Consider the following 20,507-nt stretch of genomic DNA (forward strand, 5'->3'; position numbering starts at 1 on the left):
TTAAGAGCTGGAAGGAACTTTAGAGAACAATTCATACTAAACTGAAGCCCAGCTGAGAAGGGTTCCCAGGTTACATCAGTGACTTAGTGGTAAAATAAGACATGAATGATGTCTTGATGTCTTCGAGCTCCTTGCTGCTCAAAGTACGATACAGAGACACCAGCAGCAGTGCATCACCTGTGGGTTTGTGAGAAACGCCAAATCTCAGGCACACCCTCCAGACCTGTTATACCAGAATCTGCATTTTACTATGATTCGTCTCACTACAGTTTGAGAGGCATTTTCATTTTGACTCAATCACTGAGCTTTCACCAAATTAATCTCTCATCCTTTGGTTGACTGTCCTTTTTTTTGTTTTCTAAAGATGAAATTCAATTTCCTAGTGAATCCACGTATGTGAGGAATTTATTAAGGAGGGGATGGTGGTGGTGAAATTAATTAAATTCACTCAGTGCCTTGGAAATAAAGCTTTAACAAATGATCAGAAAAAGTTCCTTCAGTGCAGATGGGACGACTGATTTCTCGTTTAGAACAGCACCCAACCTGGCTCAGATCCAGGCAAAATGTCAGCTGCTCCAGCTCATGAAAGGTCAACATATTGTTTCAAACAACTTTTATGAAATGCTCATCTTGGACTTCCCTGGTGGTGCAGTGGTTAAGAATCCACCTGCCACTCAGTGGTTAAGAATATGCCTGCCGGGCTTCCCTGGTGGCGCAGTGGTTGAGAGTCCGCCTGCCAATGCAGGGGACACGGGTTTGTGCCCCGGCCCAGGAAGATCCCACATGCCGTGGAGCGGCTGGGCCCGTGAGCCATGGCCGCTGAGCCTGCGCATCTGGAGCCTGTGCTCCGCAATGGGAGAGGCCACAACAGTGAGAGGCCCGCGTACCGCAAAAAAAAAAAAAGAATCTGCCTGCCAATGCAGGGGACACGGGTTCGATCCCTGGTCCAGGAAGATCCCACATGCCACGGAGCAGCTAAACTAAGCCTGTGCGCCACAACTACTGAGCCAGAGTGCCACAACTACCGAAACCCGCACGCCTAGAGCCCATGCTCCACAACAAGAAAAGCCACTGCAATGAGAAGCCCGTGCGTCGCAAGGCAGAGCAGCGCCCGCTTGCCGCAACTAGAGAAAGCCTGCGTGCAGCAGTGAAGGCCAAACGCAGCCAAAAATAAATTAATTTAAAAAAAAAAGCCAGTTGCTGTTTAAAAAAAAAGAAAGAAATGCTCATCTCAAAATTGGAAGCACTATGAAGATGGTTATATGTAAGCCAACACCTCAATGTCATCAACCTTGTACCCTTACTCCAGCCTGCTTTGTTCCCACAGGATCTAAGGTGGAACCATTTGAGGCTTTGTTTTCTCTCGTCTGAAGTAGAGCCAACTTTCTGTTATGGTTATGGCAATAGAATAACAGTGTGAAACGGAAGCTCATTAGCATAAAATATTTCCCTCTAGAGTTTCAACTTCTGCCCCTAAGTCTAAGCCTAAGGGCTGCTTACAATTAGTAAAATCATGTGACTTGAGTTCCTTATTTCCTCCAGCTGTCCAGGATGCAAAATGAGTGATGGTGTTGGCAGGCACCAGAACAAAGGAGGGAGTATTAAAAGCATGGGTCATACCCAAGTCCTATAATTGGTTCCTTTCAAAGTTATTTGCTGTATACAATACAATACCATACTAATCAAAATCTCAGCAGGTTTTTCTATAGAAATTGACAAACTGATTAAAAAATTCATATGGAAATGCAAAGGACCCAGAATAGCCAAGCAGTTTCAAAGAAAACAAAGTGAGACGACTAACACCACCTCTTTCAAGCATTTTTATAAAGTTACGTGATCAAAACAGTGGGGTACTAACTTCAAGATAGATGACTTGATCAATGGAAAATAATAGGGGTCCAGAAAAAGACTCATACATAGACGAACAACTGATTTTCAAGAGAAATGCAAAAGTAATGGAGAAAGGATAGTCTTTTTAGTGAGTGGTGCTGTAAAAATGGCATATCCAAATGCGAAAAAAAACTTCACTCCGTACCTTACACAGTATATAAAATTAGTTCAAATGTATCATCAACTTAAATGTAAAACTTAAAACTATAGAACTTCTAACAAAATAAGGGAAAACTTTTGTGAATTTGGGTTAGGCAAAGGTCCTATATATGGCACCAAGAGTGCAATCCATAAAGATTGATAAATTGGATTTCATTAAAATTAAAAACCTATTCATAAGAGAATGAAAACACAAGAAAATATTTGCAGAGTAATACTTGATAAAGGACTTGTATCCAGAACAATGTATTAAAAACTCTAAATTTAATAATAAGGAATAATGCAATTTTTTAAGAGCAAAAATTTATACAGACACTTCACCATAGAAGATAGATGGATAGGAAATAAGCACATAAAAAGATGTTCTACATCATTAGTCATTACAGACATGCAAATTAAAACCACAAATGAAATAACATTACACACATTAATCTGGCTAAAATTGAAAAGACTGATCATATCAAGTGTTGACAAGGGTTTGAAAGAATTGGAACCTCCATACACTGCTGATTGGAAATGAAAAATTGTTACAAGCACTTTGATATGCAGTTTGTCAATTCCTTAAAATGTTAAACACACATCTATCATATGAACCAGCAGTTTCACTCCTAGCTGTTTACCCAAGAGAAATGAAAGCATGTGTCCATAAAAAAACACAGTTGTTCATAGCAGCATTATTTGTAATAACCAAAAACTACAAACAACCCATATGTCCATCAAAAGGTGGTGGATAAACAAACAGTGGTATATTCATACAATGGATTACTGCTTGGCAATAAAAGGGAATGAACTATTGACACATGCTACAACATTGTATGAATCTCAAAATAATTGTGCTGTATAGAAGAAGTCAGATAAAAAGGAATATATACTGTATGAGTCCATTTATTAAAATCCTACATAATGCAAACTAAGCTATAGTAAGAGAAATGGAGGGAAGAAGAGTCATGGAGGGTATACATGTGTCTAAATCTTGTACACTGAAAATTATGTGCAGTTTATGGGGCTTCCCTGGTGGCGCAGTGGTTGAGAGTCTGCCTGCTGATGCAGGGGACACGGGTTCGTGCCCCGGTCCAGGAAGATCCCACATGCCGCGGAGCGGCTGGGCCCGTGAGCCATGGCCACTGAGCCTGCGTGTCCGGAGCCTGTGCTCCGCAACGGGAAAGGCCACGACAGTCAGAGGCCCGCATACCGCAAAAAAAAATTTTTTTTAAATTATGTGCAGTTTATTGTATGTCAATTATAACTCAATAACGCTGTTTAAAAATAAATGCAGTTATAGAAGGAGTTTCCAATGAACTGGACTATCTGCTGTTTGAGAATATCCTCCGCTTCTGCGCCTCTCTGTCCCTGGTCGTGGTCCCCCCGTCCCGCAGACTGGAATGCCCTCCATCCATTCTCCACCTGTCAAAACCCACTTACTCCATAAGCCCCATCTCAAATGCCTTTGTCTTCCAGAAGTATTTCCTGATCCTTGCCATCTAGCAGCTTTCCTTGGATAACCTATGCTTCTTTAATGGCATACCTGTTCTGCCATATGCTCTGCCACCACCCTCACTAGGCTGTAAATGGACTACATCCAACTTACCTTTGTATCCCACCACGCCCCACCATGCCTAGCAGACTTCTGTATCCATGTATGGGTATTTTTGAATTCAATATTTGGTGGACCCATTTCTCCAAAGATACAAGTATTAATTCATAAATCAAATGGTCAAGATAGAATGCTCTTCCACTCTGCTGTAGTTTAACCTTTAGTATCTAAATTGTTCTCTCCTCTGCATTTCTACTGCTGGTACCCCCATAACTGCAGAGATGTCCTAGCAGGTGTCTCTCCCCTCCAGTCCCATCTCCCCAGCATGATCCCCCTAAAATACAGCTTGGTCATGTCACTTGCTGAAATGAAATTCTGTCAGTGGGTCCCCTTCAGCCTCTCTCCCCTGTTTGTCCCTTCACTTCCTTGCCCACATTTCCCCTACACTTCGTCTAAGCCAAGACCCACACAGAGTTTCCATAATGTGCAGTGTGGATTTCCTCTACTGTCCTTTGCTCAGGCTGCCCCTCTCCTTGGAATACTCTTCCCTGGGCTACTAATCCTTCTTGGTTTACCCAGCTTATCCTCTTCCTTCAAACGTAAGCTTTCGGATCATCACTGTATTTGTTATAACTCAGTCCAGTCCTCTTTGTGGATGAGGAAAGTGAGCTACAGAGAGGTTTAGTTCTTTACTCCAGACTGTTCAGCTTCATAGCCAGCACATGGACCAAGGCCAACTGACTCCATCAACGATATTCTAACCAGTGTGCTATGTGGCCTTTCCTGGAGGGCAGTCATTGAGTTCTTTTTTTTTTTTTTTTAATTTATTTATTTATTTATTTTGGCTATGTTGGGTCTTCTTTGCGGTGCGCGGGCTTCTCATTGTGGTGGCTTCTCTTGCTGCAGAGCACAGGCTCTAGGTGCGCAGGCTTCAGTATTTGCAGCACACGTCCTTAGTAGTTGTGGCGCACGGGCTTAGTTGCTCCCCAGCATGTGGGATCTTCCCGGACCAGGGACTGAACCCGTGTCCCCCGCATTGGCAGGCAGATTCTCCAACCACTGTGCCACCAGGGAAGCCCAGTCATTGAGTTCTTTGGCTGCCATTACCCACTCCCCCCTCACCTTTCAGTCCCTGCAGACAATAAGCTCCTCGAAAGCCATGGCCATATTGTCAGACTCAGTGTCCCTAGCACCTAGCAGACTACCTGGCAGAGAGCAGACCTTCAATAAATCTTTTTGAATGAATGATTCAAGCATGATTAAGGTTATATGTACTTGCGCCAGCCTCAAATCTGTCTTCCTTCGGTTTCTTTTTTTGGAGGAAGTATATTGAAGTCTTGGTAAAAGCAGTCTGGGCTAATTGATAAGCAGTCCTCATGCAGATTGCCCGAGGGTACAAAGCTGGATATAAAGTTTAATCAATTGCCTTGAACATCTGGAGGCAACAAATGTTTGGAATGCCTTGAGGCAGAGGCAGGTCTCCCTGGCAGCAGCCATAGAAGTCACTGCATTCTTTTCTCCCCTCCAAGGCCTGCCCCCTCCCACTGTCACCCACCCCAGTCCCCAGCACCTCCCCTACCCCATGCATTCCCATGCCAGGAAGTACAGAGCTTTGAGTTAATTCCTTCATTTGTAACAATTTTCCAGTTCCACTATTTTAACATATATTTTCTTTAAAAAAAAAAAAGCTAATGAAGTCAAAACAAAATCAAACAAATCTAACCCACAGCCTTGCTGCTTCACAGAGAAACTGACTCTCTTTCCTACTTGTTTCACACCTTGGCATTTACTATAAGAATGAGGAAGATTGAATTTCATGTAGCGTGACCTTTTGAAACTCAGGATGATCATTTGCATTATTCTGATTTTCACCCTCTCTTGCAACCAGTTCAGAATTGCATGATAATTTAAAACTTGTCTAGATAGTTCAGATATAGATTTTTTTAAATAGCAATTTTGTGGGTAGCTGATTTATTTGTTCGTGCTTGTTTAAATCCTTCATGTAATGAAAGTGATTATTGCTGTCTACAAAAGAGGTGAAAGTGTCTTTGAGCAAAGCCTTCACAGAGAAAGTAATTATGAAGCTGTCATTTCCATAAATACCTTGACAGTGAAATATCTACAAAATACTATAGTGAGTGTTTCAAACACAGAAAGAGCTACTAGCCTCAAATTCAGGATCAACCCTCTGGAAAATGGTAGAGAAAGTTGTTTGGCTCCAGCACACCATGAGTTCTCCATTCTTTCCCTGTTCTCTGAACTTGGAACTTAACATGGTTGTTAAGAAGTTGGATTCTAGGGACTTCCCTGGTGGCGCAGTGGTTAAGAACCCGCCTGCCAATGCAGGGGACACAGGTTTGAGCCCTGGTTGGGGAAGATCCCACATGCTACAGAGCAGCTAAGCCCGTGCGCCACAACTACTGAAGCCCGTGTGCCTAGAGCCCGTGCTCCACAACAAGAGAAGCCACCGCAATGAGAAGCCTGCGCACCGCAACAAAGGGTAGCCCCCGCTCGCCGTAACTAGAGAAAGCCCGCACACAGCAATGAAGACCAACGCGGCCAAAAATAAATAAATTTATAAAAAAAAAATAAGTTGGATTCGAGGCTCAGTAATATTGATACTACTGCCTGTAAGTGTGACCTTGGCTAAATCACTTCTCCTCTTCCAGAAGTTAGGGTTTTGTTGTTTTTTTTTTAATCTTTAAAATGAGTGGTTGGCTTAAATGACCTCTAACTTCCTTCTGGATTGCTAATTCTGTCTTTGATCACTCATTCATTCATACATTAAACTACGATAATTTTGGTTTCTACCTTTCTTTATCTTTATCTAGTTCTCTCCTGCTAACGAAAATCGCCAGTGGTCTTTTCCACTTCCTGAATCCAAATTCCCTGGCAGCTCTAGTCCTTTCAGGTGGTAGAACTTCTTCAAATTTTTCTTGCCCCATCCAATTTATGTCTCCTCTTTGCCATTCTCTCGGGGCCCTCTTCTCTGCTGGCTGGTGGCTATTAATAATCTTTGTTGAAGGGTTCACGTCTATTAATGGCTTAAGGTGCTGCCTTCCGTAGCTAACACATCTTTATTTATATAGGGGTCATAGACATACAGTAGTGCTTTTGCCCTTATATTCTCCCCTTTTCTTCTCCCTCCTTGAAAGACTTAGTCAAAATTAGAACTAAATGGGTGAGCGATATTTTGGTGCTAGTGAAGTACTGTTCTCTATGTAAGCAGCTACCAATTTCACATGGTTAATTATTGCTTAAGTAATTTATAGAGAATTTAACAAAAGATTCTCTGCTCCTTGAACAGATACAAACTCTTCTCTTGTGTTAGGAATTTCTCATATATTTGAAAACTTAAGAAAGTGTGTATGTTTGTCCAAGATTGCTAGACAGTAATCTTAGTGATTACAGGAACCATATCCGTGTTGAGTTGCCCTTCTCCTCATGTGCCTAATGCCATGTCTGGTAGGTACCAGACACTCAGAAAATAATTGATAAGGAAATAAATGAAAAAGGCATCTCACAATTTTGTAAATGAGGCAGACCAATAAGTCTTACTTTTTCACATGAAACTCTGACATAGAAGAGTTAGATGACATCCACTTCTATTCTTATCTCTCAGAGATAAGCACTTTGAATTAGTATTCCTCGTTGCTTCAATTCTGTGTCATCATTTTACCCTGTTTTACACATTTGCAAGGCTGCCTGCTTTTACATCTAATCCAGGTAAGTCTCACAAGATCACAGATTGATTATTTTAGCCCAAGAAAATCATCTATGGCAAATTGTGTGATAAACATTATAATATGAAATAAAATACAATAAATATTTCTGAGCTGAGTGCTATTGCACTTCACCCATGTAAACTAGCCTTCTTGTGGGACATTAAAACATATTTGACTTTATTTAATGTACCAAGCTTATGACTTAGAACTGAAGACACTTTGTACCATAGAATTAAATTCCATTCTTCAAGACTAAAAAGGTTAATTTCTAGTAAGGGAAAAAATAAAAATGTCAGTGCAGGCAGTGATAGAACTTTATCTGGAAAGGGAGTTACTATAGAGATGAGACAGTCTTTTACTAGTAGACAGAGCCATCCATTCACTTAGCCCAACCAATACTTATGGAATACCCTCCTCCATGTGCCAGACACTGGGGGTGAAATGAAGATAATTCTGCTATATGTCATACCCTCAAGGAATTTATAGTCTGGTAGGGGAGATAAACTATAAAAGGATAAATCTTGAAAGAAATTATCAGATGACTAAAAATGAGAACTCTCTCCAAGGGTAGGGCAATAAGGAGCTACATGTCAGAGCTACATGTCAAAATGCTTTCTAGATATTTCTAGAAATATCAAACAGATAGCATGAATGCTGTCAATCCTCACTGCCATGCCTATGGCAGACAGCAATGTATGATTATGTTACTTCACCTCATTGAGCCTAGAATGAGACCTCTGGCTCCTTCACAAGACATCATTTCAGGAAACCACTGCTTTTTAATCAAAGTTGACCTAGAAAGTAGAACTTATATCCCACCTTAGATATTGCTCCAGCTCCACTATGAAAATTTGGTAACTTACAGTCTGGCTAGCTTTTCTGAAAGGGAGATAATATTGATAACACTTGGAGACTGAATGAGCACCAGGAAAAAAAAGACAGGAGGCATCAAGGATGATTGGGTCATCCAACCTGCATTATTGGGAGGATGCTGATACTGTGAAGACAAAGTAACCACAGAATACTCTTGGAGAGTAGCTGGTATATGTATATTCCACAAGTATGAAGTTATTACAAGACACCTAAATGAAGATGGAGCATTTATAATGTTTCTTGTCAAATCTGGACTTCGTTTTTTTTTTGTCTTGGTGATTGGCACTGTCATTCATTCAGTTTATAGTATAAGCCAGAAAACTAGGCATCCTAGACTCTTCCCTTTTCCTCACTCCTCATAGCTAATCCATCATGAAGTCCTATCAGTTTTGTTTTCTATACATTTCTAATCCATGTACTTCATACGATTTCCACCACTAGATATTGTGCGGGACATACTTAGAGTAAAAAATTATTCATTGTTTATCTGAAAATCAAATTTGACTGGGCATCTTATATTGTTATATGTGAAATCTGGCAACCCTAGCCCAAATAATCTAATTACACAGAAGCAGAAATAGGTCTTTAGGCTTCAAATGCTATGCTCTGGATTGAATCATGGGGTGGATTGTTTATTTTGTCAGTATATTGTACTAAGATTCTAGAGACAAATGTATATTTATTTGACCTGCATTGCACCTTGTATATTTACATGGCTTTAAAAAAAGAAAACTCCAGTTGAGCAAGGTCAAACTACAGAATATTTTGTGAGGCACAGATGAAGTGTGGAGTAGAAGAACAAAATGTTTTCTCTAGTTTGACATTAGCTGTCTCCTCTTCCAAAACTTTGATAACGATATCGCTCCCGTAGGAGAGGCCAAAGTGCTGAAATTCTTCACATATTTTGTAAATTTATGTATTAGTGAAACACTGAAACCAGCCAAAGTGAGAGATATTGTCAGGTTCCCTCAGAGCTGAGCAGAATACTATATCATGCATGACCTGTTTTTGAAATGGGGTTTTGTGGAAAAACAGCAGAACACCTTTTTCTGGCTTCTTTTCCATTAACTGCTCACACTTGACACGTTCCTTAGATGATCTCATCAGCTCCCATCATGGCAACCATATTCCCAAATCTCCATTCTTAGCTGGGGAGTGTAGTTTTAAGCAACAGAATCAACTCTGGCTGAGGATATTAGGGTGCTCGCATATCTCCTGGAGTTCAGATAGCCAGGCTAGGAAGTTCAACATCCAACCACATGGTGAAGACTGTTCTAGAAGAAATGCCACCGTTGCCATCGCTTAACAACCATCCACAGCCCACACAGCTGCCTCAGCTTGCACCTGTGACAGCTGGCACTGGCCGAGCTCTACCACTGCCGCCATTAAGAGCGGGGTGCCTCCACCACTATACGTGCCAAAGGATGGACCCTGTACTCACCTGCTTTCTCATATTGCCTCCTTCAGAATTGCCATTTTGAGTGAGTGGCTCGGTGCCCTAGCGGTGAGGAGGGCTGAGAACTGGAATTCTGGCTTCTACTTTGGGGAAGCTCAACTCAGAGTTTGGAAAACTTTCCAAATACACAGGAAGGGTGTTCAAAAGATATTGAGCAAAGCGTGAAAATTCTTTTCTACTCTTTTAAGCAACAGACCATGCTTTACAAACGTCCTACTAAATGGAACATAATGACAAAGACACAAGCCTTGCAGTTAGGTGAACTTGGGTTCCAGTTCTAGCTTTGCCTCTTACTAACTGGGAGATTGGACAAGCCTAGCCCCTCTGAGGCACAGTCTTCTCATCTGTGCTGTAGACACATTAATACCATTCCCCTCACAGGACGGTGATAAGGATAAAAGGAGGAAAGTGAACTCGTTTGGCGGTGGAGTTTACATCCCACAGGACAAATACTCATCCTCATTTTGAATATTATTACTGCCGTATTTTACCTCTTTTTTTAGTGTTGTCTTTTTCACAGAAGACCATCTTTTTTCTAGTGAATTGTTTCACTAACGACATATCGCAGAAGGTATGCAAGCATTCACTGTCTTCAGCTTTTTTTCTAGTATTTTTTTTCTGATTACATTGCAAAAAGATGAGAAATTGTAGAAAAGCAGGGAAGTAGAAATAAAAATGCCTCGGAATTCCACTATCTAGGGGTAGCCACTGTTAAAGGTCTGCCATGTATTTGTCTGTCGGGAAGTTTTTTATCAACCACCAGAGTCACAGATTTGTGGAACAGTAAACAACCATGTGGTTTGCGTTCCCCTTGATTCCCTGTAGTTCTGCAAGTCCACAGGCCACCTTCCTACTCACCACCTTCGTCTGTGTTTTCTCCAGCCTCACATCGGAGGGGAAAGGTCACTTGAAACCTTCGTTGCCAGGTTGCAAGTTATGTTTTATTTATTAATATTGTGTTAGGAGGCTTCAGTTTTGTGTGTCAGCCTTGTGTTTCTAAACAGGGGAAGTAGAGGATGCTGGGAAATATTATCTGGCTCTGTGAGAGCCTTTGAGAGAGTGAGAGGGGAAGAAAATGACTCTTTTAGTGTGAGGTTTGCCAAATGATCTCTGAGAAGCTGTGATATCATTCATAGGCCTTGCCAAGCTGCATGGAAATGGCTCATCTTGGCAGACATCTAGAGTGAGCATATAATTCCTCAGGGTTGGTATGGGCCTTTATCAGAAATAGTTCCATAGGCAGTATTTACATAACTGTGGTGGAGTGTGAGAATAAACACAGCTGTGGCATTGCCCTAAATATTTCTGTTCAGTAGGGAATTGAAAGAGAACTTTATCGCTGAATAAAGATAAACACAATTCATCAAGCAGTGGTCAGTTCAACTGGGGAACAAAACAGGAGTTAGAAAAGACTGGCCTGCTGAAAATAGCTCCAATCAGCCAGCCTGACTTTATTGCTCCTTCCCTCCCTCCCTCCCTCCTCCTCCCCCAGTTCCAGAAATGTAGGAATCATCAGCTCTCAAAGAAGTTGTCTAGATTTTTTTTTTTACACCAAGGAGGAAGTGGAAGCCCCTCAGTCTGTTTACTGCGTATAGACCTACTGTGAGCCAGTATGCTTCCCGGTGCTTTATCTATGCGTCTCATTTTAGAAGGCTTCCCTTTTTTTTTCGGGTTATAGAATTGAATGTGAGTAGGGAGTAAGATTATTTTGCCAAGGAGAAGATTTTTTAATACCAACATGTGTTGGAATGGAAGCAGGATTGCCACAGCTTTAAGTGGTCTGCATCTTACAAGTTCCTTTAAGCATTCACATATATATAGGGTGCTGGCGATATTCTGTTTCTTGTTCTGGTAGTGGTTAAATGGGTGTTTGCTTTGTAATAAAACACTGAGCTATGCAAAATAAAACCGCGGTAAAATACTGTGTTTTAAGTGAACAGAGGATAGCAGCTGATTTTTCCAAGTTTCTCTATAATAATTTCAATTTCTTAAATTTCAAAACATTATTCGTTTACAAGAAGATGTGCATGTATATAAATGTAAGTAACAAGTAGCAAGTAAATAACATAAATAGTAATAGAAACCCAGGAAAAATTAAATATTTTATGAAGACCATCTTGAAGACAGGAAGAAAAAGTAGTTAACGGCTCTTTTCTTTGAAAGTGACAGACATTCAACTCAAACTACTTATGAAAAAGGGAAACCAGGAAGTTCAAGGGGGTGACTCCAACTACAGGCATGGGTGGATGTAGTGATTCACATGATGTCATGAAAAATCTGTCTTGGCTCTAAGCATCCATATATTTTAAACATTAGTGCAGTCCCAGTTCAACTATGCACAGGAAGATAGTTCCATGGTTTATTAGTTTTCTAGGACTGCAGTAACAAAATGAGCACAGACTGAAAGCTTAAAAGAAAAGAATTTTATATATTCTCTCTCAGTTTTGGAGGCCAGAAGTGTGAAATCAAGGAATTGGCAGGGTTGGTCCCTTCCCGAGGCTGTGAGGGAGAAACCATTCCAGGCCATCCTTGGCATTCCTTGGCCTTGCGGTGCTTCACTCCAGTCTCTGCTTGCATCACCACCAGGCCTTCTTCTCTGTGTCTCTGTGTCTCTTTTCTGTCTCTTCTACTGAGACTCTCATTGGATTTAGGACCCATCCTAATCCAGTGGGTAGATTAATAAAATAAGCATCTCATTATCATCCTTACTTTCATTACTTCTGCAAGGATTCTATTTTCAAATCAGTCACATTTGAGTTTCTGGATAGGCATGAATTGGGGGAGACACTATGCAGCCATCTACACATGGTGAGCTTCTTGGGGGCAGGGACCACGCATTCTACTTTTCTCTGCAGCACCCAACACACATGTGAGTGTCTGGAAGACTCACCAGTACTCACAGCATATTTTCTGTGTGCATGGGTAAAGAAATCGCTGCATGTTCCCAACTCCATTTTGTAACCCAAGAGATTTACTGGGATTTTCTGTTTTAATAGGCATGACTGTCTCTTTACTAATAGTGTAGCTAAGAGAGAGCTATCTTGCTTATATGTGCCCATGGGTCCAGATAATATAAAAGGATTGTGTCCACTAATATAGTTTCTTTTTCCAGTAACTGAGCCAACAACACAGTCTTAAAATGCCCAAAGCTTAAATGACAACTGCTAACATCAGGATTTACCAGTCACGAAGCACATTCACAGTTATTATCTCATTTGGTTCCTTAGTAATAACCCCATGAAGGTTATTATTCTCACTTTCACTATAATGATCATTATCACTTTCGTCATCACCATCATCATCCCTGTTTGATAGGAATAAAGAAACTCAAGGCTCATAGAAACTGTGACCTATCTGTGATCTGTGTATGATTCAGGACTTGTAGTTGTGTTTGAAAATTACACAGCTCAAACTGGCTTCTGCAGAAGGGGAACATGGAAGAAAATACAAGAATATGCTGAGTGTCAGGTACGGCTGGATGCAGGTCTCTCATCTTTCAGCTCTGCTTTCCTCTGTATTGGCTTCATCTGCAGGCAGACCACCCCTCTTGATGGCCAGATGGCCATCAGGAGATCCATGATTATAACTGTTCCCTCTGTATATATGATGAGAGAAAAACGTCATCTTAACAATGACTCCTGAAGAAATCCTGGGCCTGGCCCTCCTTGGCCAAATTGCATCACACCTACAACCTTTAACCCATCAAGCCCCCCAAATCACATAGACTGAGAATGGAGGTAAAGCCTGTTACCAGAAAAGGGGGGAGTAGAAACTGGGCAGACAGAACCACAGATGTCCATAGGAAGCATAGTTTATAAATGACAGAGCTTGGGCTTTGGGACAATGTTGTTTTAACCAACAGCCCAGTCCAGCTCCTCCCCCTCCCCCTCCCCCCTCCTCCTCTTCTGTTCAAATACAGTGAATACACAGTGGGTACACATGGAACAAAATTCAGAAAATACAGAGTTATACTGTGAAAGTTTCCCTTCTTAAGTGAGTGGGTTTGCTGATTCATTTTGGTTCTAACATTCTGCAAGGACTGATTGTGTTCTCAGTTGCTTGTTGGCATTTGTATTCAGGCGGACCAATAAGACAATTTTTATAATGTGGCTGTGTTTTTATGTGGCTTGCAAACATAGTTTGGTACTATCTCTATTGTGAAGATATGGCTTCGATTACAGAACTTGGCTTTGGGGGACTATTGTACCTCTTCTGTTATTAAATGTGTATATGTTTATGTCTCCATATGTAAAATCTAGCATAGAACTATTTTTTTTGAAATAAAATTTTTTTTAAATTTTTAAAAAAAGAGAAAGTTTCCCTTCTTATCTTGTCCTGTCACTCAATTTCCCTCCTAACTGAACCTACCTCTCCAGGCACAGTCTCCACATTTACAAATATTTGTATGGATCATTTTTACACTAATGATATGATACTGCTCTCGCTGTCTGCCCTGTGCATTTTTCACTTCCATTGTATCAGGCATTTTTTGGTTCTCTGACTCTCATGACTTCAGCCACCCAACCACAGTGCCATGTTTATACACCACTTAGTTATTTTTCCACACCTGAGTTTTTCTTATTTTCCTTTTCTTTCTCCCCCACCCCGGCCACCTCCCCTCTTCCTACTTTATTTCCTCATCTTTATCTCTCCTTTGTAAATGGATGAGGTAATTATTGGAGTTGAAAGTGCCTTTTTAAAGAATGAGTTACCTGAAATATTTGACCCTACAAAGTGGTTCTTTTGGGGTAGGTTGTCAGCAAAATACTTCAGTAGGATGAAACCATTCCACATCTCTTTTCACCCCCAGAGTCACTGGTTAGCTCAGGCAGTTCAGAAAGCAAAAGGACTTCAACAGATAGTTGTAGCTCTAGTTATGGCTAAAACTCAACATAAACCTCATAAAGTCCTTTTAGGTGGAATAAATTAGGTAGATGGGATAAGGGATAATGTAGAATCAGGTTTGCCCCAAATCTTCCAGTATCTCTCAAGAAACTCATGCATCTCTCCCCAAAGTTATTTTTTTCCATCCCAAGATGTTAGAAATAGCCCTTGTATAACTTTTTAGTTTCTCCTGGGGCTTGCATTTTTCAAGTCCAAGTACTCTGAAAAAGAGTCTCAGGGCCCACCCTGGAGGACTCTTCCTTGCCTCATGGGACCACTACCATCTTCTTGTACGCAAATTTGGGAAGACTCTTCATTGTAAACCAGAATACAAACCAGAATTGATCAAGATTAGCTTGGCACTGTGATAGCCCATGCATACGTTATCTCATTTTTGTCTTTTCAATGATCTTGAGAGGCAAGATTGAGCCATCTTACGGATAAGAAAATTGAAGCTTAGGGAGGTTATTTAAAGTCAGCCTGAACCCCAAAATCTATATGCTTAACAACTACCTCCTGACACATGTGGGTTTGAATTGTTTTCTTTAAAAATGGGCTACTGAAAAAACTACTGCACAGCCAGCCCAGGAATAGGATTTCTTTCTCTCCTTATACTCCAAGACATGCATTGCGCCTGGTACATTTACATTTTGGCAAAATAAGATTAAATGACAAATTAAGCCAAAGTGTGTGTGTTTGAGATTTGTGCTAGGTAGTGTGATAAGTAACCATATATACACATAGTCACTCCATGACCTTGACCAGAATCTTGAGTTGTCTCTCAGAAGTTCTGGGGACTTTCGTGCTACCAGCTACTTGTTGTTTGCTTTAGCGTGTAGAGTACATTGGTATTAAAAGGAAAGGTTGGTACTCTTCTTCCTCCTTCCCCTTTGGGTTTAGGGAGAAGTGAATGTGGATCACTGAATTCTTTCATTTATTCATTGCACAAATAATTGACATCATTTCTGTGCCAGACAAGCCAACAACTCTTCACCCACTATCATTTTTTGGTGATTTCATGCTGCTCCCATATGCTGTCAGTGAAAGGCTCTTTCTCATCGCCCTGTTGACACTGACCCATCTCTTGAGTCACATTCTGTCTCTTTATAGAATCTATAAAGCTGACAAAGCTGCAGCTTTGTCAGAAAGAATGGCCTTCTTCCTCGTCACTCAAATCTGTAAGCCCTTCCTAGGCTGTTGATTCACAACCCCAAGCACTCGCCCTTTACATTCAGGACAGACTCTCCAGAGCCTTACTTCATCCAAGGCCTGTCTGTGGTGGTTTTAAGATATGTCCCCAAATCCTTTGATTCTCTTCCCTTTAAGAAGTGAAGCCTAACTCTTCCTCGTGAGTGTGCATTGGACTTGGTGCCTTACTTCCAACACAAAGAATGAATCAGACATATATACACTAATATGTATAAAATAGATAACTAATAAGAACCTGCTGTATAAAAATAAATAAATAAAATAAAATTCAAATCAAAAAGAAAATAAAAGAATGAATGAATCAGAACTGATGGTATATGACTTTGGAAACCAGGTGATAAAAGGAATAGTAGTTTCTTCTTGCTCTCTGGGGGAAACCAGCTACCACGTCATGAAGACACTCAAGCAACTTTTGTGAGATAACAAAAGTGTGGAGTTTTTTTTTTTTTTTGATGTGGACTGTTTTTTAAAGTCTTTTATTGTATTTGTTATAGTATTGCTTCTGTTTTATGTTTTGGTTTTTTGGCCCCAAGGCATGTGGGATCTTAATTCCCAGACCAGGGATGAAACCCACACCCCCTGCATTGGAAGGCAAAGTCTTAACCACTGGACTGCCAGGGAAGTCCCAAAAGTTTGGAGTCTTAAGCCACTTAATTCTGGGGGAATTTGTTACTCAGCAGTGGATTACTAATACACTTTCCAACAGCCCTCTGTTGTGTTGCCCTTCTGGTGACAGTCCCCTACGGGCATAGCTCTTTAGGGGGTGGTTTGAGCTTGAGCTCAGAAAGGCCTGCCATGATCCTTAATCTATATAATTTGTGGAACATGTAAAGCATTTACCCAGGCCTCAACCTCTAGAAATTCTTAATAGGTCTGGGATGGGGTCCAAACATCTGTATTTTTTTGTTTTGTTTTGTTTTGTTTTTGTTTTTGCGGTACGTGGGCCTCTCACCGCCGTGGCCTCTCCCGTTGCGGAACACAGGCTCCGGACGCGCAGGCTCAGCGGCCATGGCTCACGGGCCCAGCCGCCCCGCGGCATGCTGGATCCTCCCGGACTGGGGCACGAACCCATGTCCCCTGCATCGGCAGGCGGACCCCCAACCACTGCACCACCAGGGAAGCCCCAAACATCTGTATTTAATTAAATGATTAAAAATAAAAAACTACTCAGGGATTCCTGAAGAATACTTTTGATGGAGAACTGCTGCTGCCTTCTTTTTTTGACTATAAAAAGCCACAAGCCTCTCTATTCTGTATCCCCTCTGTTCCTTCTTTGAGACTGATGGGGCGGGGTGAGGTCAGTTCACTTTTCAGCATGTTCACTTCAGCCACTGGGGACCCTGGCAAACAACCAAGCTCAATGCTTTTTTCTTATGACCCCATAGAGCACCCTTCTCAAACTTAAATTGCGTCAGATTTACCTGGAGGGGGATCGCTGGGCCTCACTCCCAGAATTCCTAATTCAGTGGGTCCAGGTACGAGTTTATATTTCTAATAAGTTCCCAGCCGATTCTGCTGCTGCTGGTCTGTGGTCACACTTTGAGAACCACCACTAAAAAGGCATAGGACCTGGTGTTTAAACTTTGCCTCAAAAACAGTCCAAGATCCTCCCTATAGTGCAGGCAACAACAGCAGCAAATGAAAACAGGCAAACAAAACCTCACCATTTTGCCTGAAACAAGTCATCCACGGTGACAGAAATTCTGCTGGTGGTTATCTGAGGGGAAAATAACTGGAAAGGGAGTGTGAGGTGACTTCTGGGATACTTGTAATATTCTGTTTCTTCATCTGAGTGGTGGTTACAGGAATGTGTTCCCATTGTGAAAATACATTTACAATCTGTGCACTTTTCTATCTCTATGTTACGCTTTAAAAGCTTACTTAAAAATTAATAGTAATGATAAATGCTGTCAAAATCTGGGGAAAATGGGCCTCCTCTTCACTAGCCTGGACATCTGTGTATAGGCCAGCTTTCCTCTGGTTACGCTGGCAACCCAACAAAGAAATTATTCTTTCTTTCTTTCTTGCTGGCATCATTTTTGTACGCATGTGTGTGTGTGTGTGTGTGATACCTGGCTAGTGGCTGCTTCCCAAACTGTCATTAAGAAAAAAAAAAATCCAGGTCTTCAAAGGAAAATATTCTAAGAGAAATATTTGCATGTTTTAAATTCCTAGAATAATGGATATTGATAGAATAATTTGAAAAGCAAGTTGAGCTCTCAGTAATGTTTTTGGAGAATCCTAGTTTGTGTTTGGCTACTCAACTTTACTGAGAACTTTGGGAGGGAAGGAAAACTCACCCTAGATTGACCACCCATTTCTTTGAAAAGTGCCTAAGAGGCATGAGAGTATTTTCTTCTGGGTAAGAACACATGTCACCTAAAAAATTCCCTGTTTCATCACATAAAACCTTTGAAGTCTTAGTGAGAAGACTTGTTTTGCAAATTTCTTACCGAAAAAAATCTGCTAATTATTGCTAAAACTCCCCTAGAGATATTCTACTTTTTAAATAATTCTTTTTCTATCATTTAAGTTTATGGGTAAAAAAGGGTTACTCACTCTAAAATGTTGGTTTCAAATGTAAATGAGGCCAGGTTACACTGGGACTTCTAATTTTCTGGTGATCTGCAAAACTTATTTTAAATTTAGGAGCTAAGTAGGACACTGTTGGGCATATTTGTTGGTGATGATGCCTTGAGACAGCTGTAGAAGACAATGGATGCTCCCTTATTGGATGTCATCCAGTCTAAAGGAGAGGCATTGTAATTCAGTATTTAAATTCATGGTCTTTTGAGCCTCAGCATCATGGGTTGAATCCCAGTATCACCAACTTTGTGGCCTTGAGTCAGTTCTTTCTCTGTCCCTCCAAACTTTAGTTTTTTTGGGTTTTTTTTATCCTGTTAAATGAGGTAAATAATATGTCATAGAGATATTACAAAAATTATAAAAAATAATATAAAAGGGTTTAAATTTTTGCCTGACACATACATAGTAAATACTCAATTAATGTTAGCATAATTATTGAGGGATGAAGGGAAATTGATACATGGATTATTTCATTTAGTTTTGAATTTCCCAATCCCTGTATCTTTCTAATGCAAACATGAGTGAAGAAATGTTATTTATTTGCATGTATACATACATGAATGAATAAATAAAATGTATGCTTTTCTCTCTGCAATAAAAATTATCTGTCTAAAAATTATAGATGTGGAGAACAGGTTAATGGTTGCCAGGGACTTGGGATGGTGCAGGGGGGGGCAGCACTTGTGACTGTGAGGGGTGAGTCGGGGGAGAGTTGTGTAAAATAGAAACATCGGAGTAAACTGGGTAAAGGGTATACTGAACCTCTCTGTCTTAATTTTGCAATGCCATGTAAATCTGTAAGTATTTCAAAACAAAATTTAAAAACTAAAAGGATTTGTCTAGAATTTCTGCCTTTTACCATAATTACAGTATGTAGATCTCACTCTGAATCTCAGGTGATCCCTTTGGAGTTCTGGCATAAACTTTGGTATTTGACTTTAAATATAACACTTTTGGGAATTCCCTGGTGGTCCAGTGGTTAGGACTCCGTGCTTCTACTGCCGGGGACCCAGGTTCGATCCCTGGTCGGAGAACTAAGATCCTGCAAGCTGCATAATGCAGCCCAAAATAAATAAACAACACTTTTCGTGCATCTCTCTCCCCACTGTTACCCTTTCCTCGGCCAACTCACTCCTGCACTACACTTGTCCAAGTATTAAGTGGTAGGGAAATGAGCCACAGACAGGATTCTTAAAGAATGCAGTTTGGTTGTCTTTGATGCTAATTCACAATTAACCCTAGCAGTAGGATTAAGCAAGTGGGTAGATATTTCAGTCTACTTCCCACCAGCAGCAGCTAGGTTGTGAGTATATTGTTAAAATCCTCTGTGGATTGAGAGGTAAGGTAAATTAATATCAGCTCACAGTTTGGAAGTCTTAATATGATACTACTAAAAACCCACTCAGCTGAGTAACAGGAAAACCAGACATCCTTAATTCAGGTGATTGGATGGTTGGATAGCTAGGCCCCCAGTACCTCGACCAATGCCTGCGTACAGTCAATGTTTGTAGATGAATGGATGAGTGAGTGAATGAATGAATGAATGAATGATGGGGGCATTAAGGTAAACCATGGGAAACAAGTTAAAAGTAAGAGTAAAGAATTAGTTCAGCTTAGCGGGGAGAGGCAATATAGAGGTAGGAGGTGGGGAAAAAGGTTATTACGGAATTATATGAACTCTCATCTGTGTGAAACTTTTGAAAATTGTAAAGCACTATAAAGAATCTTTTATTCAATTGAAAAATAAATTCAAAAATCTTAATTGAGAAGCTAAAAATTAAAATAAAATGTATAATAGGAAAAGAAAACAGAATTAGTTCACCTTTGAGGCCCAGGACTTTGGAAGCATGATCTGCCAGGGAACCTTCCAACGCTTCTCTCTTTGCTTCTCTAGGCAGCTTGAAATCCACTCTCCAGATGCTAAGCACACGGTGATCCTGAGAAGCAAGGACTCAGCCACTGCCCAGGCCTGGTTCACTGCCATCCATTGCAACGTCAGTGACCTGCTCACCCGAGTGATCACCGAGGTCCGAGAGCAGCTGGGGAAGACGGGCATTGCTGGGAGCCGGGAGATCAGGCATCTTGGCTGGCTTGCAGAAAAGGTAATGAAAACATTCCCGCCGTCGTAGGCATTTTCCCCAGGCTTTCCCAGCACTTGCTGCAACCACTGAAGTCAGGTACCTCATTCCAC

The 20,507-nt window shown here is 40.9% G+C and overlaps 1 protein-coding gene across 4 annotated transcripts in view; it reads left to right on the forward strand.

Moving 5' to 3' along the window:
- The window catches only part of SNTB1 (syntrophin beta 1), a 223,003-nt gene that overhangs the window by 120,050 nt on the left and 82,446 nt on the right, over positions 1–20,507 (forward strand). For all 4 annotated transcript variants that reach the window (XM_030764072.2, XM_030764073.2, XM_030764074.2 and 1 more), the window contains one exon: positions 20,211–20,418. In XM_030764072.2, coding sequence (XP_030619932.1) covers positions 20,211–20,418 — 208 coding nt within the window. The remainder of the gene's footprint in view (positions 1–20,210; positions 20,419–20,507) is intronic.

This window comes from Delphinapterus leucas, chromosome 17 (assembly GCF_059928025.1).
Source record: "Delphinapterus leucas isolate spDelLeu-1000000601 "Yukka" chromosome 17, BTC_Dleu_Yukka2, whole genome shotgun sequence".
NCBI lineage: Eukaryota > Metazoa > Chordata > Mammalia > Artiodactyla > Monodontidae > Delphinapterus > Delphinapterus leucas.